The 27,442-nt window shown below is 41.4% G+C and overlaps 1 protein-coding gene across 2 annotated transcripts in view; it reads left to right on the top strand.

Moving 5' to 3' along the window:
- The window catches only part of HSD11B1 (hydroxysteroid 11-beta dehydrogenase 1), a 76,893-nt gene that overhangs the window by 21,192 nt on the left and 28,259 nt on the right, over nt 1-27,442 (top strand). For both annotated transcript variants that reach the window (XM_061383631.1, XM_061383633.1), the window contains exons 2-5: nt 10,470-10,583; nt 11,338-11,468; nt 12,183-12,294; nt 12,419-12,604. In XM_061383631.1, coding sequence (XP_061239615.1) covers nt 10,470-10,583; nt 11,338-11,468; nt 12,183-12,294; nt 12,419-12,604 — 543 coding nt within the window. The remainder of the gene's footprint in view (nt 1-10,469; nt 10,584-11,337; nt 11,469-12,182; nt 12,295-12,418; nt 12,605-27,442) is intronic.

Genomic DNA, 27,442 nt, shown 5'->3' with positions numbered 1-27,442 from the left:
CTCACACATCCCCCTGCTACCCGACTACATGTGACCAGCAGGGTCAAGATGGCGCGTGCAGGGCAGGTTATCCCACCTCTAGTTCATTTTCCTGCATCTGAGCTTCCATTAGTTGGAAAATATGAGTAAATCTGTCTGTTAGGAATAGTGTCCTGCAGAAGCGCTGGCAAATAGAACTTTCCCTCTTGTTAGGGAGACTGGAGAGGAAGAAGGGGGTTGGGGTGGGGAGGGCAGGAAGTCCATGTTATCAGACAAAACGATGTAAAATGATAGTTGTGTTGACAAAAAAAATAATCAGCTGGCCTAAGAAAGAAAAGGAAAATTTTATTTGAGCCAAATTTGAGGATTATAAGCTGGGAAGAGCATCTCGGAAAGCTCTAAGAATTGTTCCACCTGTTAGAATTCAAGGCACAGTTATGTAAGGTTTCTGAGAGAGAGATGTTATATTGATGTACAAAGAATGATGCACTATTGACAGTTTACATAAGCCAGATCTAAGCGCCATGAAGAAATGTTATCTTTAAGGAATTGTCCTACTGACAATGGGAGACTGGCTCTTTGCGGCTGAGCAGGTATGTATGTCAATGGGGGTGTTTTGGTCGATGTACAGTGCAGATATACAATGCCTAGTGGGAAGAAAGAGGAGGCCAAAGGATGGAGAAGATTTTTTTGTTTAAATTTTTCTCATCTTGCCATAAAAGATGAATTTTATTTCTCAGCTGTTTCCCTGGCTAGGAACAGATTTTGGTAGCCATGGCACAGACTTGCTGTGCTGTTGCTTTAGTCGTGTCCGACTCTTGCGACCCCATGGACTAGAGCCTGCCAGGCTCCTCTGTCCATGGGATTTCTCAGGCAAGCATACTGGAGTGAGGTTGCAATTTCCTGATGGGACAGACCTAGCAGTTCTTAACAGGAAAAAAAAAAAAAAATCAGACCTGAGGAACCAGATCGGGGTGGGGAGCAGGGTGGGAAGACCGAGAGAAGGGGAGAAGTTTATGCATCCTACAACATTATGCTAAGATCCTTTCCTATTTCAACCTGTTGGTACTATTTTCCCAGGGAAGGCAGAACCTCCAAACAGATAGAGTTCACCCACCTTTTACTCCAAGGTCTGCCCATTCACGGTTCTACTGGCAGGATGAGTTTTTAGACAGAAGAGACTGCTTCCTTAACAAAGCTACCAAAGAGTTCCAAAGAGCACTCTGGCCGCGGCTGCCTCAGAAATGACAGGTGCTGCATTTGTGATCTTCATGTTATACCAAATGCTCAGAAATTGCCCTGTGGCTGCTCCTGACCTCTTTTCCCCTCCGTGTTTTTCTTGACCTCATTCATTTAAGATGGGGGTAATCAAGTCAGAGAGAATTCCTGGCTGGGCTCAGCCATGCACCTTCCGCTGAAAGCGACTCATTCTATGTGGGTTTTTGACCATGCGTGGGTCTTGCCGAGGGCATTTCACTGAAAGCCTACTCTGAAGTGTAGGTGGTCAGTGCCGTACGAAGGAGGAGCAGCGTGAAGGAATGAACAGTTCAGGTTCGTTGCTATGGCAGTGAAAGAAACTTTACTTGATTTGTGAAAATCTAGTCCAAACAAGTGCTAGGTGAAACATTCATATCTCCTTTTGTCTTTTTCATTTTTATTATTTGTTAGTTTTCAAATTGTTGAGCACCACAGAAGATTAGGGGGCAGGGGGTTGATCAGTTCTGGACAAAATGCTAAATCTCAGTGACTTCCCTAGATTAAATCAGGCTCCAGAAAGATAGCAATGTTCTCTTTGCTGCAGTGCCTTGCAAACACTAAAAGAGCAAAATTTCACTGAATGCCTATTTTGGAGCAAAGTTAGAAGGCAATGAAGAGAGACAAAGATGAAAAAGACATAATCCATGGCCTCCAGGAGTTCCCAAGCTAACGAGAGGACCAGCCATGTAACTGCAAACACACAGTGGATCCAAGTAATGGATCCAAGGGTGGTCCCCATGGGTCCCTGAGACCCTCTTGGAAGTTTGAAAGGTCACAACTGTTTTCATAATTGTATTAAAACATCATTCATCCTCTTTCCTTCTCCTTCTCTGTTGAGTTTCCCTAGCCTACAAGATGCGTAATAATACAAAGCTTAATACATGGATGCTTCTGTATTCTTGAGTTAAAACAAGAAATTCTCAGTTTCAATTTCTAACACATCTATATCAATAGGTAAACCCACATATGTAAAAATTCTTTGAGAGCCTTGATGATTTTTAAGATTAAGAGGATCCTTAGAAGATGGAGTCAAGATGGCAGAATAGAAGGAAGCAGAGTCCGTGTCTCCTTACAACTAGGGCAGCTACTAGGCACTGGCCAGGGACCTTGGACACCTGAGGGGATGGGAGGAACCCCCATGTGAACCAGTGGGACATGAGGGCTTGGGAGGAAAAGAAGCAGAAGTGGACGGGACCGGGGCCTCTGAGGAGTGGTGGAGGGAGATGAGAGGTGCCCGCAATTGGAGTGGCCCACGGACCGCAAGGGGGTCAGTGGGGGCAGGGAAAGGACCTTCACAGGGTGGGAGGATGAGAAGGCAACTTGGCCAGCATCCCCCGCCTCCTTGGGCCCCAAGGAGCTCACTGGGGTCCCAGCCTGAACCGCTGCTCTCCAAGGCCCGCTCCAGTGGTGCTGAGCCTAAACCCATCCCTGCCCCCCAGGACCTTCCTAGCAGCACTGGTCCTGAACCTAGGCCCCCACCCTACCTAAGACCCACCCCACCAAAGACTCGCTCCCAACCCCCATAGCCAAGGCCTTTTCCTTCGGGGTATTTTTGTTTTTAATTTTTATAGTTCTAGTGGTGGTGGTATTTCACCTTATTGTTGTTGTTTCATTTATATTTTTATTTTTCTCTAAAGAATGTATTTTTTTATTTTTCTAATTTTATTTTTTATTCTTTGTTATTGTGTATATGTTGTTTGTTTGTTTTTTCTGCTATGCCGAGCAGCTTGCGGAATCTTGGTTCCCAGGCCAGCGACCGGGCCTGATCTCCTATGGTGGGAGTGCCAAGTCCAAATTGTTAGACTAACAGGGAACCTCAGACCCCAGGGAATATTAATCAGCATGAATTATCCCAGAAGTATTCATCTTGGCACCAAGACCTGGTTCAGTCCAACTGAGTGCAAACTCCAGTGCTGGATGCCTCAAACCAAACAACCAATACGACAGGAACACCCTGTCCCACCCATCAAAAAAATGAAATGACAAAAATCTATGTTACAGACAAAGGAGCAAGGTAAAAACCTGTAAGACCAAGTAAATGAAGAGGAAATAGGCAACATACCCGAAAAAGAATTTAGAGTAATGATAGTAAAGATGATTCAAAATCTCAGAATGGAGGCACTGACTGAGAAAATACAAGAAATATTTAACAAGGACCTAGAAGATCTAAAGAACAAACAATGATGGATAACACATTAACTGAAATTTTAAAATACACTAAAAGTAATCAATAGCAAAATAACTGAAGCTGAAGAACAGATAAGTGAGCTGGAAGTGAGAGGATGGAAAGATACTCCATGAAAATAGAAATCAAAAGAAAACTGGAGTAGCAATACTCATATCAAATAAAATAGACTTCAAAATAAAGATTGCTACAAGAGGTATGGAAAGATACTACATAATGATCAAGGTATTCATCTGTTGACTTTTTAAATAAATGCACAATTTGAGAGTTGTGAGTCAAGTTTTATTTGGGGCAAAATGAGAACAATAACCCAGGAGACAGCACCTCAGACAGCTCTGAGAAACTGCTCCAAAAAATTAGGGGGAAAGGTGAGTAGATACGTGATTTTTGAGGAAGGGGGAGTGCATGCAGTCTCATGAAGGTCACTGCTAGTGACAAGCAGCAGATGTCACCAGGAAGGATTTCAGTGCTTTTCTAGACAATGAGGAGATACAAGAACTGGAGTACCTGTTTCTGCTCCCCAACCTGAACTCTTTTCAGGAGGTGTTGAAAATCAGGTGTTCAGCTGAAGCACTTGTATAGAGGTAGATGGCAAGTGCCAATTTGTAGTTGACGTATCCAAGAAGAAATTAACAATTGTAAATATTTAAGCACTCACATAGGAGCACCTCAATACATCAAGTGAATATTAACAGCTATAAAAGGGGAAATCAGCATGAACACAGTAACCGTGGGGGACTTTAACATTGCACTTACGCTAATGGACAGATCATCCAGACAGAAATAAGTAAGGAAACCCAAGCTTTAAAGGACACAGTAGACCAGCCAGATTTAATTGATATTTATAAGACATTTCACCTGAAAGCAGAAGAATACACTTTCTTCCGCAGTACACACAGAAAATTTTCCAGGATAGATCACATCTTGGGTCACAAGTCAAACCTCAGAAAATTTTTAAAAACTGAAATAATAATAAGCATCTCTTCCAACCACAATGCTATTAGATTAGAAAGCAATCACAGGGGCGGGGGGGAAACTGTAAAAAAAAAAAAAACACAAACACACGGAAGCTAAACAGTGCACTGATGAATGATCAAGAGATCACTGAAGAAATCAAAAGGAATTAAAAAGGAATACACAGACATAAATAACAACAAAAACACAATGATCCAAAACCTATGAGACACAGAAAAAGCAGTTATAGCAGGTAAGTATATAGCAATTCAATCTCACCTCAAGAAACAAACAAAAAAACTCTCAAATTCACAATCTAACCTTACATATAAAGCAACTAGAAAAAGAAGAAAAACCAAAATCCAAAGTCAGCAGAAGAAATCATAAAGATCAGAGAGGAAATAAATGAGATATAAATAAATAAAACAATAGCAAAGATCAATAAAACTAAAAGTTGGTTCTCTTAAGAAGATAAGCAAAATTGATAAGGCTTAACCAGAATCATCAAGAAAAAAAGAGAGAGGACTCAAACCAATAAAATTATAAATGAAAAAGGAGAAACTACAACTGACACTGGAGAAATACAAAAGACCATAAGAGACTACAATAAGCAACCATATGATAATAAAATGGACAATCTGGGGAAAATGGACAAATTCTTGGAAAGCTACAACTTTCAAAGACTGAACCAGGAAGACTTAGAAAATATAAACAGATGAATCACAAGTAATGAAATTAAAACTGTAATTTAAAATCTTCCAACAAACAAAAGTCCAGGACCAGATGGCTTCCCAGATGAATTCTATCAAACATCTAGAGAACAGTAACACCTATCCTTCTCAAACTCTTCTAAAAGATTGCAGAGGGAGGAACACTCCCAAACTGGTTCTTCAAGGCCACTATCACTCTGATACTAAAACCAAAGATATCACACACACAAAAAGTATAGATCAATATCACTGATGAATATAGATGCAAAATTCCCCAACAAAATATTAGCAAACCTCAGATATGCAGATGACACCACCCTTATAGCAGAAAGTGAAGAGGAACTAAAAAGCCTCTTGATGAAAGTGAAAGTGGAGAGTGAAAAAGTTGGCTTAAAGCTCAACATTCAGAAAACGAAGATCATGGCATCTGGTCCCATCACTTCATGGGATATAGATGGGGAAACAGGGGAAACAGTGTCAGACTTTATTTTTCTGGGCTCCAATCACTGCAGATGGTGACTGCAGCCATGAAATTAAAAGATGCTTACTCATGGAAGGAAAGTTATGACCAACCTAGATAGCATATTCAAAAGCAGAGACATTACTTTGCCAACAAAGGTCCGTCTAGTCAAGGCTATGGTTTTTCCTGTCGTCATGTATGGATGTGAGAGTTGGACTGTGAAGAAGGCTGAGCACCGAAGAATTGATGCTTTTGAAGTGTGGTGTTGGAGAAGACTCTTGAGAGTCCCTTGGACTGCAAGGAGATCCAACCAGTCCATTCTGAAGGAGACCAGCCCTGGGTGTTCTTTGGAAGGAATGATGCTAAAGCTGAAACTCCAGTACTTTGGCCACCTCATGTGAAGAGTTGACTCATTGGGAACGACCCTGATGCTGGGAGGGATTGAGGGCAGGAGGAGAAGGGGATGACAGAGGATGAGATGGCTGGATGGCATCACTGACTCGATGGACGTGAGTCTGAGTGAACTCCGGGAGTTGGTGATGGACAGGAAGGCCTGGTGGGCTGCGATTCATGGGATTGCAAAGAGTCGGACATGACTGAGCGACTGAACTGAACTGAACTGAATCCAATAATACATTAGAAGAATCATATATCATGATCATATGGGATTTATCCCATGGATGCAAGGATTTTTCAATATATGCAGATCAATCAATGTGATACACCATATTAACAAATTGAAGAATAAAAACCATATAATCATCTCAATAGATGCAGAAAAAGCTTTTGACAAAATTCAGCATCCATTTATCATTTAAAAGAAAAAAAAAGCTCTCCAGAAAGTAGGCACAGAGAGAAACTACTTCAACATAATAAAGATCATACATGACAAACCCACAGCAAACATAATTCTCAATGGTGAAAAACTGAAAGCATTTTCTCTAAGATCAGGAACAAGACAACAATGGCCACTCTCACCACTATTTTTCAACATAGTTTTAGAAGTCCTAGCCATGGTGATCAGAGAAGAAAAAGAATAAAAGAAATCCAAATTGGAAAAGAAGTAAAACTATCACTGTTTGCAGATGATATGATTCTATACATAAAAATCTTAAAGATGCCACCAGAAAACAACTAAAGCTAGTTAAAGAATTTAGTAAAGTTGCAGGATGCAAAATTAATGCACAGAAATATCTTGCATTCTTATACACTAAAACAATGAAAATCAGAAAGAGAAATTAAGGAAACAATCCCATTTACCATCTCAACAAAAAGAATAAAATACATAGGAATTACCCTACTTAAGGAGGCAAAAGACCTGTACTCATAAAACTATGAAACACTGATGAAAGAAATCAAAGATGACACAAACAGATGGGGAGATATACCAAGTTCTTGGATGGAAAGAATCAGTATTGTCAAAATGACAATACCACCCAAAGCAATCTACAGACTCAATGCAATCTTTATCAAATTACCAATGGCATTTTTCACAGAATCACAACAAAAAATTTTACAATTTATATGGAAATACAAAAGATCCCAAATTGCCCAAGCAACCTTGAGAAATAAAAATGGAGTTGGAGGCATCAGGATCCCCAACTTCAGACTATACTACAAAGCTACAGTAATCAAGACAGTATGGTATTGGCACAAAAACAGAAATATAGATCAATGAGACAGGATAGAAATCCAAGAGATTAAACCCACACACCTCTGGTCACCTAATCTAGGACAAAGGAAGCAAGAATATACAGTGGAGAAAAGACACTCTCTTCAATAAGTGGTGCTGGGAAAAGTGGACAACTAAATGTAAAAGAATGAAATTAGAATGCTCCTTAACACCATACACAAAAATAAACTCAAAACGGATTAAAGACCCAAATATAAAGCTGGACACTATAAAACTCTTAGAGGAAACATGGGCAGAACACTCTTTGACATAAACCACAGCAAGATCTTTTTTGATCCACCTCCTAGAGTAATGAAAATAAAAACAAAAATAAACAAATTGGACCTAATTAAATTGAAAAGCTTTTGCACAGCAAAGGAAACCATAAACAAGATGAAAAGACAACCCTCAGAATGGGAGAAAATATTTGCAAATGAATCAACAGATAAAGGATTAATCTTCAAAATATACAAACAACTCAAGCAGTTCAATATCAAAAAAACAAACAATCCAATCGAAAAATGGGGGGATGATCTAAATAGATATTTCTCCAAAGAAGACATACAGATGGCCAAGAGGCACATGAAAAGATGCTCAATGTCACTAATTATTAGAGAAATACAAACCAAAACTACAATGAGGTACCACCTCACACCAGTCAGAATGGCCACTATCAAAAGACGTACAAACAATAAATGCTGGAGAGGGTGTGGGGAAAAGAAACCCTCTTATACTACTGGTAGGAATATAAACTGGTATCGCCACTATGGAGAATGGAATGGAGGTTCCTTAAAAAACTAAAAATATAACTACCATATGACCTAGCATACCATTACTGGGCATATACCCTGAGAAAACCATAATTCAAAAAGACACATATACCCCAGTGTTCATAGAAGCGCTATTTACAATAGCCAGGACATGGAAATAATGTAAGTGTCCATCCACAGAGGAATGGATAAAGAAGATGTGGAACATATACATTGTGGAATATTACTCTATCATAAAAAGGAACAAAACTGGGTTACTTGTAGAGATGTGGATGGACATAGAGTCTGTCATACAGAGTGAAGTAAGTCAGAGAAAGAAAAACAAATGAATATTAATACATGTATGTAGAATCTAGGAAAAAAGTACAGATGAACCTCGTTCCAGGGCAGGAATAGAGATGTAAGCATAGAGAATGTACATGTGCATGCAGAAGGAGAAGGGGAGGGTGAGATGTATTGGGAGATTAGGTTTGACACAGACACATTACCATATGTAAAAGAGATAGCTAGTGGGAACCTGCGGCATTGCACAGGGAGCTCAGCTCAGTGCTCTGGATGACCTAGAGGGGTGCAGTGGAGATGGTGGGAGGGAGGTCCAAGAGGGAGAGAACGTATGTATACATATAGTCGATTCACTTCATTGTACAGTATAAACTATTTAAAGTAAATAAACTATTGTACAGTATAAACTATTTAAAGCAACTGTACTCCAATTAAAAAAAAAAAAAAAAGATCCTTAGACCAAAACTTTTAAAAACTGCTAAGATTTAAAGTCATCAACCATTATGTAGCATCCTCATTCTCATCAATGCATTTTAATGATGGGAAATTATTTCATCAGGTGCTTCCCTGGCAGTCCGGAGGTTAAGATTCCACACTTCATTGGTTCCATCCTTGGTCAGGGAACTAAGATTCCACATGCCACGGGCTGTGACCAAGAAAAGAAATATGTATATGTATATATATATATATATATATATATATATATATATACATATATGTGTGTGTGTTCTGACATACATAGTTCTGACACTATGTAATGTAATTTTCCAGTTGAATTTTTAAAATATTTTTTCTATTTTGTTCTCCGTGAACTGTCTGACCCTCAACTGTTCTCAGATCTGAACTGTTTCCTGGAAAGCAGGTGTGGGCCTTTGTTGACAAATTATTTCATCTCCTCTGGGTCTTAAATTATTTTTCCTTGCTCTGAAGTGAAAATTCAGTGAATGTTTCCAGATACTATACTTGGGAGTCATAATTCAATTTCTCTTAATCTTATGTGAATCCTTCACCCTCAACCTACATTCCTCCTCCAAAGCACTGGTACCCACCCTTACTGCCATATTAAATTGATTTCCTTGCCTCCATTGGCAACTTGCAAAATTCTGGATTTTCTCTGTGATAGGATAGTGGGTATGGTTTCGATAGTGGGTTTTAAATTGAAAAACTTAACAATTACAATATCCTAAATTATTTGAGCATTGATCCTTGTGACAGACATACCAACGTGGCTATTTCTATATTTCTGTGATAAATTCTAAATTACTAGGGGTTTCTCCCCCTAGTCCTTTGATTGTTAACTACATCAATTTTTAACTGGATGTGGGCTTTTCAGGCTAGCTTTGCTTCAACGATGCTCATTCTTTTTTCTTCTACATCAAGTTCCCCTCTTCCTATTATCCTCTCCACATTTTTTTTGGTTCTCTATAGTGTTTAAAAGACCTACTTTAATAGCTTAGTGCCTTTTTTTCCCCTTGACACTCATCATTTCTTCTTTATTTGCTGTTAAAGTAATAAGTGCACATTCCGTTGCACTTGCCTGAGAGTCTTGACCGGTCATGGGTTTCCCGCCATCTGGGTTCTAGCTGGCTTGCATTCTCCTTTGATGTTGTAATATTGTTCATTGAACTTGAATGTGGGGTTTATAAGGCTTGTTTGCTTTTTTTTTCCCCTCCAAGATGTGCACCTTTTTTTTTCTTAAGCTTATTTTTCTGTTTTGTGCTGTTATTTTTAATTGCTTCTGACTGGGAGGTGGGGCTGAGAGTGAGATTTGCTTGACTCTGGCTCTCCTTGCTATTAGTCACACTTCCCTCAGAAGCCCCACACACGCTTTCTCTCTAGCCTTTGATATACCACTTTTGAAAGGCCGTTGATTCCTGGCATAAATGGCGTTACAAGGAAGATGGGCTCGGGGTAGGGATGCTCAGGAATCCAGTTCTGTACAGTCATGAGCCTGGCCATCTGGAAGTCTCTTCTTGCTCAATGAAATGGAGTAAACATTGTCCATTATGAAATCTACCACACAGGCTGCCAGGGACGAATGGGATCCCACCCAAAGCCAATCGCGGCTCTGACAGGGAAATTGGCTAGCACTGCCTGAGACTACTCCAGCCTCCCCCGTCCCTGATGTCACAATTCGGAGGCTGCTGCCTGCCTAGGAGGTTATAGAAAGCTCTGTAGGTTCTCTCTGTGTGTCCCACAGGGCTCCTCGTGCCAGATCCCTGTCTGATGGCTTTTATGAAAAAATACCTCCTCCCCATCCTGGGGATCTTCTTGGCCTACTACTACTATTCTGCGAATGAGGAATTCAGACCAGGTAAGTACCAATGTGTTTAATTTTGGAGGAAAAGATTTTAAAACCCAGGGATGGCTGGAGGAATTGATTTTAACACCCAGGGATGGCTGGAATGTTTCTGAGGATCAGAAGGAGTTCTTGATCCCCAGAGTTGCTGGACAAGACGGGACCCTGAGGTAAGACTATGCTTCTGTTTATGGGATGTGAGGAGGTTAAAAGATTGCTAAATAATCCATGTTTTATTTGGCACATTAAATTGAAAGCAATTTTAGATCTCCTGCAAAAAAAAAAAAAGGAAAAAAAATGAGGGTAATTCCAAAATTCACAACTTCACCAGATAATTGAGCTCTGTGAAGGGGTGGATAAGTGGGAAATAAGAAAGAATTCTGGAGTTGATGACTAAATAGAAGTGAGAGAAAATCCCTGGAATCTCTATGAGCACATGTGTTTTGATGACTTTTTGAATTTTATTTCAATTGAGCAATCGGATGAGTCCAGAAACGTCTGGAACTCCAGTGTTTTAGCTAAACTCTCTGTCCATGGGGGTTTTCAAAAAGGGCAGCAGGGAGACTTGCTTTTGAGCCACCAAAGCAAATTCCCATTTCAGAAAATGCTTCCCAAAGACGGGTCTGTCCCTTCACTGATTTATGCAGCTTGGGATGAGCTGATGTGGGCTCATAACCTTCAGACACTGAGATAAAGCTCTCCACCTCTAGAGTGGGAGGAGGAATGTTGGTGCCATGCATGGTCCTCACTTCCTTTTGGGGTTTCCCAGAGATGCTTCGAGGAAAGAGAGTGATTGTCACGGGGGCCAGCAAGGGAATCGGAAGAGAAATGGCCTATCACCTGGCAAGGATGGGAGCACATGTGGTAGTGACAGCGAGGTCAGAAGAAAGTCTAAAGAAGGTGAGGGTCCTGTGCCCACAGCCATATGTACCTCATGTGCCCAGATGTATTCCTTTATATGCTCGCTTATACATGCCAACAGAACTGGCACACTCAGACACAGATACACACACACACACACACACACACAGGATTCAAACACCCACAGGAATACCAAAGTATGCTTTTAAGTGTTCCTTCTCATGCATACATATCTAGACACAAAGTTCTTGGGCTCTGCATGCTCACAGACATGCCCATTCACACACACTGACACATGGAGTTACAGATATATAGCCATGTACTTAGATACCAACATTCCAGTACCTATTCAAGAATTCACATTCTGGTCACCATGCAGACACACGCCCTCTTACATACTCAGACTCACAAATCCAAGGATACACAAATACGCACAAACCTAAGACTACCCACATGGAAACTAGCATCCATATCAATCATGTGTTCAGAACCATCTGTTCACAGAGACTCATGAGCACAAACCATGGACTTAAACTCCAGCACTGCGATTTATCCATCTCTAACCCGACCTTGTTCCAGACAGTATTTCAAGCAGAGGACAAATGCTGTGTCAGTTGCCTTTAATGACACACACGTACACACACTTTTCAGGGCTGTGAGCAACCTCTCATTTAAGCCCCCATTATGCCAGAGACTGCCCCCACCAAAGGTCTGCAGCCAAGACCCACGCCAGTTGCCACTATGCCCCTGCAGGTGGTATCCCGCTGCCTGGAGCTGGGGGCGGCCTCAGCACACTACGTGGCGGGCACCATGGAGAACATGACCTTCGCAGAACAATTTGTTGCCAAAGCTGGAGAGCTCGTGGGTGAGACAGCGTCTCCTCTCTCCCCTCTGGACTTTGCCCTAGGGGTCACCAGGGAGCTCTTGAGACCTGGGAGGGGGAGGTATCAACCTCAGATGGTTTCTCTCACCACAGCCGTCTCTTGCAGGGGGACTTGACATGCTCATTCTCAACCACATCCACTACACGCCTTTGGGGGTGTTTAGCAATGACATCCATCTCTTGCGCAGAACCCTGGAGGTCAACCTTCTGAGTTATGTGGTCCTGAGCACAGCCGCCTTGCCCATGCTGAAGCAGACCAACGGGAGCATTGTGGTCGTCTCCTCCATAGCCGGTGAGTGGGCCAGGGGCCAGTGCGCAGGGCAGGAGCGGCCCGAGTGCCAGGGATGATGGCGTTGAGGGCTCTGCAGTGAACGTGCATTTTGCCCATTTGCATGCCGAGAAGGAACAGAATAGAAACCAGAAGTTGAAATGTTTAGGCTGACACTAAACAAAAGCTGATGATCAGCTTGCCCATATGTGTAGACCGGCAGATATATGAATAAGCGCCTTGGGTAAGGAAACTCACTGAGGAGCGTGCATGCTGAGAAACAGAGAGAGTGTTTGGAACAAGGGAGATGAGAGAGATGAGGACTGTTCAGAGTGGGTAGACTACAGAGTTCCTGGAAGTTACAGAGAGAGAACAGCAGTTCAGAGAGCTTCCCTGAACTCGCCAGGTGGTTTGTGATCAACAAGCTGGAGTCCTAGGGTCATTGAAAGGCTGCCGCCTGTCCTGAGTCTCAGAGACAGACTTGGTCATCGTAAAGAAGATTTTGCTTCTTCCATGACCCAGAGCTATAGGTTGCTGAAGTTAGTTGGTGCAAAGGGAGAACTGAGAGGTGAAATATTTTAACAACACACAGTTGACTGGTAAGTGGGTTAAGCCAAGGCAAAATGAACAACGAAAACAAATAAACCAAATTATAACAGACCTGCCTATATCGGGGGTGTTCTCCAAAATCTGAACTTGCTACATCAAAAGTTCATTTTAATCCACCAACAGGGTAGGGAGAAAGTGTGTCCAGAGAAATATTCAGAAAGAGAAAGCTGCAAAATCAAGAGAGGCCCCCTGTGCTTTTGATGGTGACAGCATTTGAAGGGATCACCAGGGAAAAGCCAGAGAGTTTCCAACTTCGGGGATTCCTAGGCCCGTTTCATTACGGGTGCAGTAGAGAATTGCCACACATTATTTGTTGATTAGTCAGTGAGAGGGACATGGCTGGAAGACGCAAACACCAGGATCAGAATTGGCCATCTGCATGTGGCTCCTGGCAATGTGAAAATGAATCACCTAGAAGCTCTGTAATTTCTTGAGTAGTTCACAAACGCGCGTTATTATTGTGACTCAGAACACCATCTATATTGTAAAGAGTCCTACTTCGCGGACGGACGGGAAAGGCCTGCATAGTGATAGGATAAAAGGGCAGTGTGTCTGTGCTACCCGCCAAACAGAGTGATTGATATGCATCCCTGTGCTTCCTGGACAACACAGACTCCCCCACCCCTCCCCAGACACAGCCTCTCTCTGCGCTGAAAGGAAGGGAGAGCATCTGGATGCATACTGAGTGAGAGGGTGCTGGGCACATCCCCAACCCCTCCTCGGGCATCGGCCAAAACCCGCGGGTCGGTCATGGTGTAGGTGGCTTTTATGATCTCGGTTGATTGATACAGCCACTCTGGACATAGGGTGTGCTTTATCTGGTGAGTTTAACTCTGTGTAAGATGCGGCTGAAATAGTCTCAGAAGGAACAGAATTAGCGCAGCAGGCTGGGGACATGATGAAATTCTGATAACCTCTGTTTCTGCATGTCTTCTCCGATGACTAAATGTCGCCTCGTGGTCTCTGTGGACTCTGGGAGGTAGAAACCTAGCTGGACTGCTGTCCTTCGTGTCTGTTGTTTGTATAGCCAAAAATCCAGCCTGTTTGTTTTGAAGAATGTCTGAATCTGCAAAGTACAAGCACTTTCCTTTCGCACCCTAATTGAAGAATTTCCCTGCTCTAGACTATATTCTTTTTTTTTTTAATTGAAGTTTTGTTGTTCTTTCAGACAGTCAGCAAATGTGTTCCTTAATCCTTCCTCCTTAAAATCTGAATCCCACAAACAGGGGGATGCAAAACCTCAGATTAAACCTAAGGTCAGCCAAAGAGCATTGGGATGGCTTTTTAATAATTCTTTCCAGGGACTGCATTAAGTGGTTTATTGAATTGCAGTAATCAGCAATTGTTTTTCTCCCCAGTGCATTTCCATGTATTGCATTACATAGAAATCCTACACTTTTAATACGTTCTCTAAAACATTGGCTACTTCTTTCGCATCATCAGAGACAGTACTGTCGCCTCTGGGAAGGTCCTTACTGTCCACATCCATCTACCACTCAACACCATTTCTGGCACCTACTGCTCAAGTCTCTCTGTATGTGTAATATCTAGTTACATTGCTTAGTCTCCCTCTTTTCACCACGTGCTAGTTTGGGTATATGTTGAACTAGTGTCACAAAAACCCAAATTTACATGGCTTAAACATATCTAAATTTATTTTTCTAACATGGAACAGCCTGGGGAAGAGTTTAGAGCTGCAATAGAAGTTCTATCTGTGGAATCATCTGGGAACTTTCTATCCCCAAACCAGCATATTTGGGCATTATTATCCTCACCTGTGTGTCCAAAATGGCTCATTATCATGTCAGAATTCTAGCTAGAGAAAATGAAGAAAGAAGAACACTTTCAAGGAAGAAGAACTTGAATGTCACACACTTCTGCTACAGCTAATTGTAGTTATGGTCTTTATTCAGGATGGACTTGTGTCCAGCTGAAAATCAGGGGTTCTATTTCTATAAAAGACACTGATGTTGACAAACAACAGTCTCCCCTACATCACCCATGCGTATAAGACTAGAGGTGGTGTTCCCTCTAGGACACCCCACACGTGTACCTCACACCATACACACACATTCTGGACCCAATCTCTGTCACATCCAAGATCCATCATGAAGTCAAAAAGATCAGGCAGTGAAACAGGGGACAGTGGGGTAGGATAAAGAATGGAAAGAAAATACCTGCATGGTATTTGTGAAACAAACTGAGACAGGAAGATTAATACTCCAATATGACTGGGGCAGGGGGAGGGAAATCACTGAATTAGGCAGAGAACATTTGAAAACATCTGGAGAAAGCTTATCGGCCATGAGTCAAAAAAGTTATCTTAGGTTCAATTTTAGAAAAGTAAAAGTCATTCCATTTCTGAATCCCCTGATTCTGTGAACCCCATGTCACCTACACACACGACAGCTGGCACCCAGCATCTGATACTGCTTCTCTGCCCCTCCTTTATGCCCCATCAAGGGAATCATGGACAAACCACCGCCCCCGCCACCCTGGCTTTCCCCTGAGGATCCATTTAACATTATCTCCTGTAAAGACTTTTCAGTCTTCACCAGATTCCTTTCAATGTTTCCTCTTTATTCTTACCTACTTCATTTTGCTAAGTTACCTTTAGAAACCCTACTTCCTCTCTCTTTTTCAGCTTCATTGGTGATACAAATATTAGCAATAATTAGAGTACAAATGTTAACTGCATTGGGCCAGTATAAGGGTAGGGGTCGTGATTCTTCCGTAGCAAGAAAAATCTAAGGCCTATTCTGAAATGAAACTAGGCGAAATAAAACACGGGGCTTCTTCAAATATTCGAAATGAAAAACACACCAAAAGGAGTAAAAGAACCTTGTCAGTAACCTCTGAGTTCTCATATCTCTCTTTGGAAGCTCCATAAAATGTCTCCAGTTACCTATTCATTATTCTCCAAGTAAATCTTTTAAAAAGATCAGCTTCCTATATATTTTATAAGAATTATTCAAGTGTATTCCTTTCCCTGTTTACTCATTCCCAGCATTGTTTCCTACTATTTTTTATACATACGTGTAGTATTTCAATCACATTATAGCTGACTAGCCAGAGGCAAATAGCCTGTAAGACAATGCTTTCCTGGGAAAACTCAAACCAGTGCATGAAGTTATTTGTTGGACTTTAACCCACTTGTTGGTTGTGGACTGGCTGTGTGGTCTAAACCTATTTCAAGAATTCTACATTACAAAGAAGAAAAAGAAACAGGTTTCTCAACTGATCAGCTAACAGGATTTGGATTACGCAAAATTCCGCTTTGCATACAGACAAGGGGAAGAGTTTAGAGCTGTTAATCTCAGAGCCTTCAGCTCTGACATTCATTTGTTCCTGAAATATAGGCTCATTTTTAATGTATGGATATGACTTGAAGGGAAGCAGGGAGGGTGGCAACCAAGATCTAGGATGCAAACTGCTGCTGCTGCTAAGTCGATTCAGTTGTGTCCGACTCTGTGCAACCCCACCAGGCTCTCCTGTCCCTGGGGTTCTCCAGGCAAGAACACTGGAGTGGGTTGCCATTGCCTTCTCCAATGCATGAAAGTGAAAAGTGAAAGTGAAGTCGCTCGGTCGTGTCTGACTCAGCGACCCCATGGACTGCAGCCCACCAGGCTCCTCCATCCATGGGATTTGCCAGGCAAGAGTATTGGAGTGGGGTGCCATTGCCTAGGATGCAAAGAAGCCTAGCAAATACAGTAAAATGAGGTAATTTATCCCTCACCCAATTGTCTTAATTTTTCTAAGATGAATCTTTACTCTTAAACCTGATTTCCTCAGAAATAATTTTCAGGGTGCACAATTGCCAAGGTGAGTGGAAGTATTTCTACATATAGATGTAGGTATTTACGTGATGAGGGGAATGCTGCAGGTTTGAACAGTGTCGAGGGGCGTGGGGAGAAACACCAGGAAGGTGAGGCGTGTGTGTGTGTGTGTGTGTGTGTAGATTTGTCCTCTATAAGGCCTGAGAGAAGACCGAAAGGAGTTCAGAGGAAGAACCAACCACCTGCACATAAAAACTGCAGGAGTCATTGTTGCCTAAATTCAAGAGACTGTGCTCAGACGGAATCCGGAGGACTCAAACAACTTGGCACACTGGAATTGGAGTTCAGTGTCGCATCTGCTGCCCTAGAGCGGTGAGGGGAGACTTTAAAGTGGGGGAGAAGACTCCCTGCTGTGACCGCGACAATTTAGTGAAGGTTGAAAACAATGCTATTAGTGCAGGTTGAAAAAATAATGCTATTCATGTGACCATTACTCCCTTGAAAGGGGTGGGTTGGAAAAACTTAAGTAGTCATGGCTCCTTAATCCTGCTAGACCATTATTTTCATTCAAGTACTGTTCCTGACGAAAATAGCAGAGTTCTACCATCATCCATGCCTTTATGTCCACTCACCAAAGAGTTTGAAAAGGCTTATAACAAATACCCTTTATTTGGAAATACCCAAGTAAAAAACGAGGTTTTAAGAGAAGAATATAAAAATGCCAAAATTAGACTCAACATAGATGCTGTGCTTAAGTTTCTAAATTGACTCTTGAGTTTCTTGACAAAAAAAGGAATAAAACAGAATCAATGATAGACAAGATTATATTCAAAAGAAGGAAGCATCATAGGAAGCAAATTCTGAAATACACCTCTCATAAAAGATTATAAATTAAAGGCACAAAATAATGGAACTAATAATGGCCCTAACACTTTTTTAAAATATTTCTGTGATTATAAAAGCTTCACATACACACACACACAGAGTATGAAAATTGGGAAAAATGAAGAGAAGCACAAAGCTGAGAATAAAACTCCTCCATAATCGTGCCAATATTTTGAAGAATTTACTTCTAGATACATATAAATACAGAACAATTATTCTTATGGAACCAAACTCAGGTAGAAGATCAAACCAGTCAATCCAAAAGGAAATCAACCCTGAATATTCATTGGAAGGACTGATGCTGAAGCTGAAGCTCCAATACTTTGGCCACCTGATGCAAAGAGCTGACTCATTGGAAAAGACCCTGATGTTGGGAGAGATTGAAGGCAGGAGAAGGGGATGACAGAGGACAAGATGGCTGGATGGCCACACCAATTCAATGGACGTGAATCTGAGCAAGTTCCAGGAGACGGTGAAGGAAGGGAAGCCTGGCGTGCTGCAGTCCATGGGGTCACAAAGAGTCAGACATGACTGAGTGACTGAACAACAACAACAACAAACTCAGGTCTGCTCACTGTTTCACAGCAAAGCCAATCTACGGACACCAGGTTACGGTGAAGGAATGTACAGCGTTTATTGCAGGGCACCAAACAAGGAGAACGTGCAGCCCATGCTCAAAAGACTCAAACTCTTCACGGACTTTTAGACAAGGGTTTTTTAAGACAGTGCTGTGGAAACTGTCATAGGATTAGCTTGAGGACCTTCTTCTGACTGGCTGATGGTGAGGTAACAGGGTGATGTTTCTGGGATCTCAATCATCAGCCTTCTAGTTTCAAGAGTCTGGGTCTATGTGCTTGTGATCAGCATGTACTCATCATCCTCTACTGAGTGGGGTCGGGGGGCGGGCACAGTTTCTGCAGAACAAATCAAAGATAAGCATCAGATTATAACTTATATCCCTTTAGGAGGACATAGGAGTCCTGTGACTCTTGTCCTAATCATTAGCTACTTGTTCTTTGAAACTTGGAGAAGGCCTAAGAGACAAAAGCCTTTTTTTCTACAGATAAGAAATAGAGGACATGGAAGGCCCATAGAACCCAGGAATGCCCCCACAGGGTCCTACTTGGTTTCAATCCCCCCTTTTCTTTGATACACCTCAATCCTGAGGGAAACTAAGGTGGGACAAGAAAGGGAATAAAGTTTTGAATAGAAAGGTTAATCATAAGCTCAGCAGGGGAACTCTGTTTTAGGAGGACTTGGATGTAGTTACTCTCAATGTATTTTTAAAACCCTAAAACAAGAATCTTATACATAAATCTGTGACTTGGTTGATGAGTATTTCCTTGATAAATTTTTAGTACTAGATTTACTGGGTGAAATGATGGAACTGATGATTCTAAGGCTATTGGTATGTATTTCCAAATTGCTTTATATAAAAGTGAAAAATAAAAGACCTGACTTTTTAAATACACAAAAATAAAAACCCATTTAAATGAATATGAACATCATGTTCCATTCCCACCTTGAGTATATATGAGTGTTCATCTCACACCTGCTTTGGAGAGTTAAACAAGTTTTCAGCAATTGACAGTTCTGTAAGTAAAGGAACAAGGCATTCAGTGGTTACAGTTTGAATTTCTTTGTTTACTTATGGAATGGAATGTGAGGTCCCTGTCCCCTAAAGAGCTGCTGCTCCTGCTACTGCTGCTAAGTCGCTTCAGTCGTGTCCAACTCTGTGCGACCCCATGGACTGCAGCCCACCAGGCTCCTCCATCCATGGGATTTTCCAGGCAATAGTACTGGAGTGGGGTGCCATTGCCTTCTATTTTTGGTTATACTTATTTACTTATTTCCTACAATAGCACCTGGCCTGTGGTGGATATTTCATAAAAGTCAGGTAATTAATGAGTGAATTTCATGTTCGTGTGTTTATAGGTCATCTATATTTTCTATTCTGTGAGCTGTTTTTCCATGTCATTGCCTATTAAGATATTAACAAAACTTTTCTAACAGTAAATACAGTGAATCAATGTTGCATGCAGCTTCATGCTGCAAAGTCTGACAAAGGTATATCACTGAAACAGCTGAATTTAAAGTTATAAAGTGAAAAGTGAATTTGACCTGGTGACATTAGATAGCTTTAGATGGTTGAGCTTGACCCAGGGAGGTTTCTTCTTGAAAAAAGCTTTGATTTTAAAAAGAAGAAATCTACTCAAAGGTACTTCAAAATGAGGAATGGCTGGGGAGAGAGAGATTAACGCTACACCTGAGAAATTTATGCTACAGGTAAATTTGCATAAATGCTTCCCAAGTGTGTCGATTCAGTTATCAAAAAATATGAATGGTGGGTCCACGCTGATCCAGGCATAGCTGCAGATGCTGGGGCTGCAGCCATAAGCAAGAGAGGAAGGCCAGGCACCTATGACCTGAAGCCCACATCCCGGTGCAAGCAACCCTCACTGCATTCTTCATGGTCATAAAAACACCAAAAGAAACCTGAATACCCACCACCAGGGGCAGGTTCCTAAGTGGAAGTGAAATGCCATGTAAATTTGTATGAGTATTGACTATAAGAACTATATGTTCATGGAACAGTATATGTAGTGTGAGTTGACCTGTGTTTAAAGAAACAGGCTTTCACTTTTCATTTTATTCACTTTGGAGCTGCTTATTGTACAACAAGCTGGGTATGAATTTTGTTAGAATAATTTCTTTTAAAGAAAAGTAAGGGAGAGGATTCTGTACAACAAGCAAAAGCAAAATGTTTCACCTCTCGGGATGGCGAACTTTAGGAGGACAGAGATTGTGCTCAATCTCACAAGTAAACAAATAAACTCAGATGACTGAGACTACTGAAACACGGAATACCGTGAAGAGGCGGGGGTGTCTTTCTTGTTTAGTTGGTTTTTTGCTTGCCTACAACACTGTTGCAGACTATATTTAACTCTACAAAGTGGGTATGAGATGGGCACTCTTACTGGTTTTCACTATTGATCTTTAAAAGTCTTGTCCTTCAGTTTCCATTGTACCTAAAGCAATTTGGCAATGTGTCTTCCATATGTAGAATATGAACATTCTATAGTCAGTATGTAGCCTTGAATTTTCCCATCATTTTGTTAATGAGCTCTGGTTCGGCTAGCTTGCTGCTCAAAAGCCAATAATTTTGGCTCAAAAGAGGCAAGTGTCAGTAGAAAGGAAAGTTACTTCCATCAGAAGAGCCAACAATCTTGGGAGAAAGTGGACCCATGTCCTGAGACCAACTCCAGAGATTCTGCTCAGCCATGACAGTTTTTGAAGGGAAAAGGAGGGAAAGAATCTGAGTGAATTATCAAGGCAGGAGGCTGAGTTCTGCATCCTTCTCCATTGTATGCAGACTGGCTGACTCTCTTTCAGAGATTATCTTGTCCCCATAATCTGCCTGCAGGATAACTGAGGGGACTAATGAGGGTAAAAAGCTAGGTAGTTACTCTTCAAATATATAATTCTTCATTCTTACTTCTTTTAATCTAGGGAAAAAAATCTACAAGTTAGGCAGGCATGGTATGCATTCAGGATAGCATAACTCAGAAGTTAGTTTAAATTGCCTAGTGACCTCATTCCTATAGTTAGGTTCTTTTGAGGCTAGAGGGGAACAGAAATGGGCAAACAGGAAAGGCGCAAAAGAGCTGTTTCAATTCCTCACTGTCAAACATCATTCCCTTTCTACGGGTTTAGGAGCGAAGGTCTGTCTTCTCTAATTTCTTTATGCTGACAAAGGACTCCATATTGTCTGAGTTCAAGATGCCATCATGGGTCTGTAGCATCTCTTTGCTGACAGTTTTAAACGTCTGCTTTCGTGAATACGGTCAGAGCAAGCTATAATTATTTTGATGCCCAGAAAGATAGAGATCATTATGAGTACTAATGTTATTCTCTTGAGGCCAGTTCTTAGAATTGTATTAGTCACAGAGTCAGTGCTGCTCACGATGGAACAGCTTATGTCATGTCCCCTTGTGGCTGTTATAGCATCTGAAACACAGCTCAGGAATATGCATCAGACACCGAGACTATTAGGACTGTACTCTCCTAATCATTAACTGCTCTAGCCTGCTCTTTCGTAACTCTTGGAATCCTGGGAGACTTCACCTTTTCTAAAAACAAGAGGTGGGAGACATAGAGGGGATTTTGTATCTGGGGTAGGGGGGAGCCTGCAGTGTTCTGGTGAGTCCCAAATTCACCCAACAAATACAATGCTAAGAATCTATCAAGGAATAATCATCAATCCAATCATAGATATATAAACAAAACACTTTTTGTAGAATTTTTTTTCAACCTGTCTATACACCTAGAAGCAAAACTACCAACACCTACCTGAAAACAGCCAATGGCCATGTGCCTGAAGTCAGGTTCCAAATTAACATATGACTGAGCTGAGTGTATTATATGAGTTTTAAATCATTTAACATTTTCCCATGAACTTGTCTTGTTCAGGAACTTCCATGTAATAAGTGCATATCATAAATCCTTTATTTCTAGCATTAGAAAGCTAGACTTTTCCAGCATGCACTAAATAATTAAATGTAATGAATGATATTTAAAGAATATTATTTTGAAGAGGCACCAAATCACTCGCCCACATTGGGCAACATCAGTCTCAGTCCTTCCCAGCTGGCCTCGAGGGAACTGTGGCTAGGCTCTCCCAGAGCTAGCATGGCTAGGCCATACCTGCTTCCCTCAATATGTCTGCTCCTCCTCCCGCTCTCCCTGTTAAGCTCTGCTTCACTTGGGACAGAGTCAATCTGGCCGTCACAGTCCTTTCTCAGCCCTTAGCGTACCCTTGACTTCAGCCCCATTGCCTATTCTCTTGCTCTCTCCATTTTCCAACTCTAAACTCCCTCCAGAGAAGAGGTATCTAACTGGTCAGCTGAATTGTATAAGTCAAGCCCCCAAATCATTTACGATGACCAGCCTAGAGACGTATAGTCACTGACTCAGGTCACAGTGAGGCGATGCTGAGGGAAGACAGAGCTGGACTAGAAGCGAGGCAGGCAATGCTGTAGACGTGCCTGAGTTCCTTAACAGCCTTTGGGTGTGCGTGCAGCGTGTGTGCTCAGCAGTGTCCAGCTCTCTGCAACCACATAAACTGTAGCCCATGAGGCTCCTCTGCCCATGGAATTTTCCAGGCAAGAATACTGGAGCAGGTTGCCATTTCCTACTTCAAAGGATCTTCCCAACCCAGGAATTAAATTCATGTCTCTTGTGTCTCCTGCATTGGCAGGTGGATTCTTTATAACTGCGCAACCTAGGAAGTTAGCCTTTGCATGATTTTCCTTAAATACTGCTTCTGTCGAGAAGCAGTGGTTGCCTAACTTGAGATACTGAGACTGAGATAAGGAGGGTGTCCACACAGGGGCAGCAGTGGTGGTCTGGTGTAAAGTTTCAGAGCTCAAGTGGGCAGCAGAGGGTGTCCGTACGGCACCTGGCATGGGGCTTCAGAACTGAGAGAGGCAGAGAAGGTATGTGCAAGGGGGCTGCAATGGGGCAGCCCAACGTAGACTGCAGAGGGCATCCTTGTGTCCTGGCATGGGATGTCAGAGCCCAGGTGTACTGGAAAGGACATCCATGTAAAGGGCACAGAAGCAACCGCAGATTAACCACCTTAATCAAATAAGTGGTGTATGTTGAGGATAACAAAAGCTAGGTTCTCATTTCTGGAGTTATAAATATGAAAAGGAAGAAAATTAGAATGAATTATGTGATGTTCAATTGGAATTGGAGGTGTTGGTATGAATCAATAACTTTTAACCTACATAGATAGATACAGAAATAGAGATACATGTGTCTATATGTGTGTGCATATATTCTCCAGCTCTGTCATCTGAGAGGCCTTGGGAGCACACTTAGCACCCAGATCTTAGTTTCTAAATATCATTCTGTACTAAAAGAAACCAAGACTTCTCAGAGAAATGGTGTTGTGCCTATAAAGAAAAAACTGCTCAAAGAATAATGACATGTTATTAGAACATAGAAACTTTTCAAGGGCTCCCATGAAACAAATCGAGGACCATTGGGACTTTCAAATAAATAATAATGATAAAAACAGATTATAAGCTATTACAGACAATAAGAATTCATAATGATATAAATAAATACATGAGTAAATAAGCAGGGAGAGAATAAGGTTTTCCCATACAATAAAAAGCCAAGTGATAAATACAGAAGGAATAATGAAATTAGGCAACCATTTGGCAACCATCACAGTAGTCATTTATCCAAGAAGTATCAATCAATGCTAAACCTAGTGGGTAAAATTTAATAAGAAATACAGTATTTATGTAGTCTCAAAGTACTACCCTACTCAACAACAACAAAACAGCCTGATTCTATTCTTCTCCGGGGAAGTGTCTATTAAAGTCCTGATGGGCAAGGACTTTAATAGACACTTCCCTGGAGAAGACATACAAATAGCCAAGAGTTGCATAATAAATGCTTAACATCACTAATTACCAGAGAAATTCAAATTGAAACCATAATATGTCACCTCACAACTGTTAAGATGGCCAAAATCAAAAACAGAAACAAAAAATAACAACTGTTGACAGGATGTGAAGAAATCAGAACTCTTGTGCACTGTTGGTTAGAACGTAGCATGGTACAGCTACTGTGGAAAATAGATGGAGGTTCCTTCAAAAATTAAAAACAGCATTACTGCATGATGCAGAAATTCCACTCCTGGCTATATACTCAGAAGAACCAAAAGTAGAGTCTTTGTTTTCTTTCCTTCCTTTTTCAAATTGAAGTATAGTTGACTTACAATGTGATATTAGTTTCAGGTGTACAACACAGTGATTCAATATTTTCAGAAAGCAGAGTCTTGAAGGGATATCTGTACCCTCATGGAACCATTATTCACAATAGCTAAAACACGGAAGCCATCCAAATGTCCATGGACAGATAACAGATAAGCAAACTGAATTATGGAGTTATGACATACATACAATTCAGTCTTAAAAAGAAAGGAAATTTTGATATGTGCTACAACATGAATAAACCTTGAGAACATTATTCTAAGTGAAGAAAGTCAGTCACAAAAAGACAAATACTGCATAATCAAATTTATAGGCGGTATGGAGAGTAGTCAAGATCTCATAGAAAAGTAAAATGGTGGCTGCCAGAAAATCAGAGGAGGGGGAAGAGGGAGTTAGTGTTTATAGGTACAGAGTTTCAGGTTTGCAAGATGCAAATGTTCTGGAGATAAAAGACGGTGATTGTTGCACAACAACCATGAATGCATTAATACTTAGTACCACTGAACTGTAGGCTTTAAAATGGTTAAGGTCATTTGAAAAAATGAGAAAGTGAAAAATGAAACAAAAAGTATGATCCTACAAAATATTTCTTGATTACGGGGGCTGGGGTATGAAATGAGTAATGTTATAGTGGAGAGACCTGACAGACACCACCTGAACCAAATGATCAAAGTTACTTAATATCCTAGGCTCTGGGATAAACTGAAATCACGCATCATCTGACGGGATACAGTGTGAAGGGGAGACGTTAATTGGTAATGATCCTGTCAAAAATAGATGCCTGAATCAAATCATAAGGAAACAGAAATCCAAACTAAGGAACATTCATCAGCAGTGTGCTGGTAAACGGTTACCAACTAGCTCTCTAGAAAGGGAACATTAAGAACTCTGATTTGTAGCATTTCCATGGTATAAATAATCTCTTGATAGTCATATCAACAGGAGGTCAACCTGCTTGCAAAATTCATGATCATTGCACAACCAGCACTCATCATCCAGGATAAGCCAGCTCTGGTACAAAATGACTGGCAGTACTCTTTGATAATGTCAAAGTCACGAAAGTCAAGGAAAACTAAGAGAATTCTGCAGCCTAAAGAAAGCTAAAGAGTTATAACAACTAAAATGCAAAATATGATCCCTGACTGAATCCTCTGCTGTAAAGAATGTCACTGGGACAAACTTGAATGGCACCTGTGGATTAGACGAAAGGGATAAATCAGTGTTGATGGAGGAGGTTGAATAGTGGCCCTCAGAACACACATCTACATCCAACTCCTTGAACCTGTGTAGGTGACCTTATTTGGAAAAAAAAAAAAAAAAAAGGCCTTTTCAGTTGTGATTAAGTTACGCATCTTTCAGTATATCATCCAAGATTACCTGGGTGGGGCCTAAACCCAGTGACAGTTTTCAGTTTCAGTTCAGTCGCTCAGTCGTGTCCAACTCTTTACAACCCCATGGACTGCAGCTCGCCAGGCTTCCCTGTCCGTCACCAACTATTGGAGTTTACTCAAACTCATATGCATTGAGTTGGTGATGCCTTCCAACCATCTCATCCTCTGTCGTCCCCTTCTCCTCCCACCTTCAATCTTTCCCAGCATCAGGATCTTTTCCAATGAGTCAGTTCTTCCATCAGGTGGCCAAAGTATTGGAGTTTCAGCTTCAGCATCAGTCTTTCCAATGAATATCAGGACTGATTTCCTTTAGGATGGACTGGTTGGATCTCCTTGCAGTCCAAGGGACTCTCACGAGTCTTCTCCAACACCACAGTTTAAAAGCATCAATTCTTCGGTGCTCAGCTTTCTTCACAGTCCAACTCTCACATCCATACATGACTACTGGAAAAATCATAGATTTGACTAGATGGACCTTTGTTGACAAAGTAATGTCTCTGCTTTTTAATATGCTTCTAGATTGGTCATAACTTTTCTTCCAATGAACTGGCAAGAGTGAACATCAACATTTTAGGAATCAGTGAACTAAAATGGACTGGAATGGGTGAATTTAACTCAGATGACCGTTATATCTACTACTCTGGGCAAGAATCCCTTAGATGAAATGGAGTAGCCATGAAATTAAAAGATGCTTGGTCCTTGGAAGAAAAGCTATGACCAACGTAGACAGCATATTAAAAAGCAGAGATATTACTTTGTCAACAAAGGTCCATCTAGTCAAAGCTGTGGTTTTTCCAGTAGTCATGTATGGATGTGAGAGTTGGACTATAAAGAAAGCTGAGCACCAAAGAACTGATGCTTTTGAACTATGGTGTTGGAGAAGACTAGTGAGAGTCCCTTAGACTGCAAGGAGATCCAACCAGTCCATCTTAAAGGAGATCAGTCCTGAATATTCATTGGAAGGACTGGCTGAAACCAATAAGAGAGAAGTGAAAGGGGCAGTCAGAGTAGCTGGAGGAAACCCAGGGGAGGGTTTTGGCTGAAGACGAGGCAGTGCATGGTGTTGAATCAGCCCAAAAATCCTTTGGAGATAAGATAAAGCCTGTTGCTTAATTTCACAAGGTGACTTTGGCAAGAGCATTTCTGTGCAGGTACAGGAGGGCCTGGGAAACGTGGCTCCTCCGATTGCCTTAGAGACTCAGCACTTCTCCCACGACAAGAATAAAAAAAGAGATTCTAAGAATCCCCACAGTTGAAGGGTGGACCCAAACCAATTCCACCAACATCACCAAATCTCCCACATGCGGCCTAAATAGTTGTGCTTAGAGAGACTTGTCAGTGTCCTGTGTGTTCATCCAGGGCTTCCCTAGTAACTCAGCTGGTAAAGAATCTGCCTGCAATGCAGGAGACCCA

Source organism: Bos javanicus, chromosome 16 (genome assembly GCF_032452875.1).
Source record: "Bos javanicus breed banteng chromosome 16, ARS-OSU_banteng_1.0, whole genome shotgun sequence".
Taxonomy (NCBI): Eukaryota; Metazoa; Chordata; class Mammalia; order Artiodactyla; family Bovidae; genus Bos; species Bos javanicus.
The sequence above is the reverse complement of the archived record's forward strand: the minus strand, read 5'-3'. Positions and strand labels throughout refer to the sequence as shown.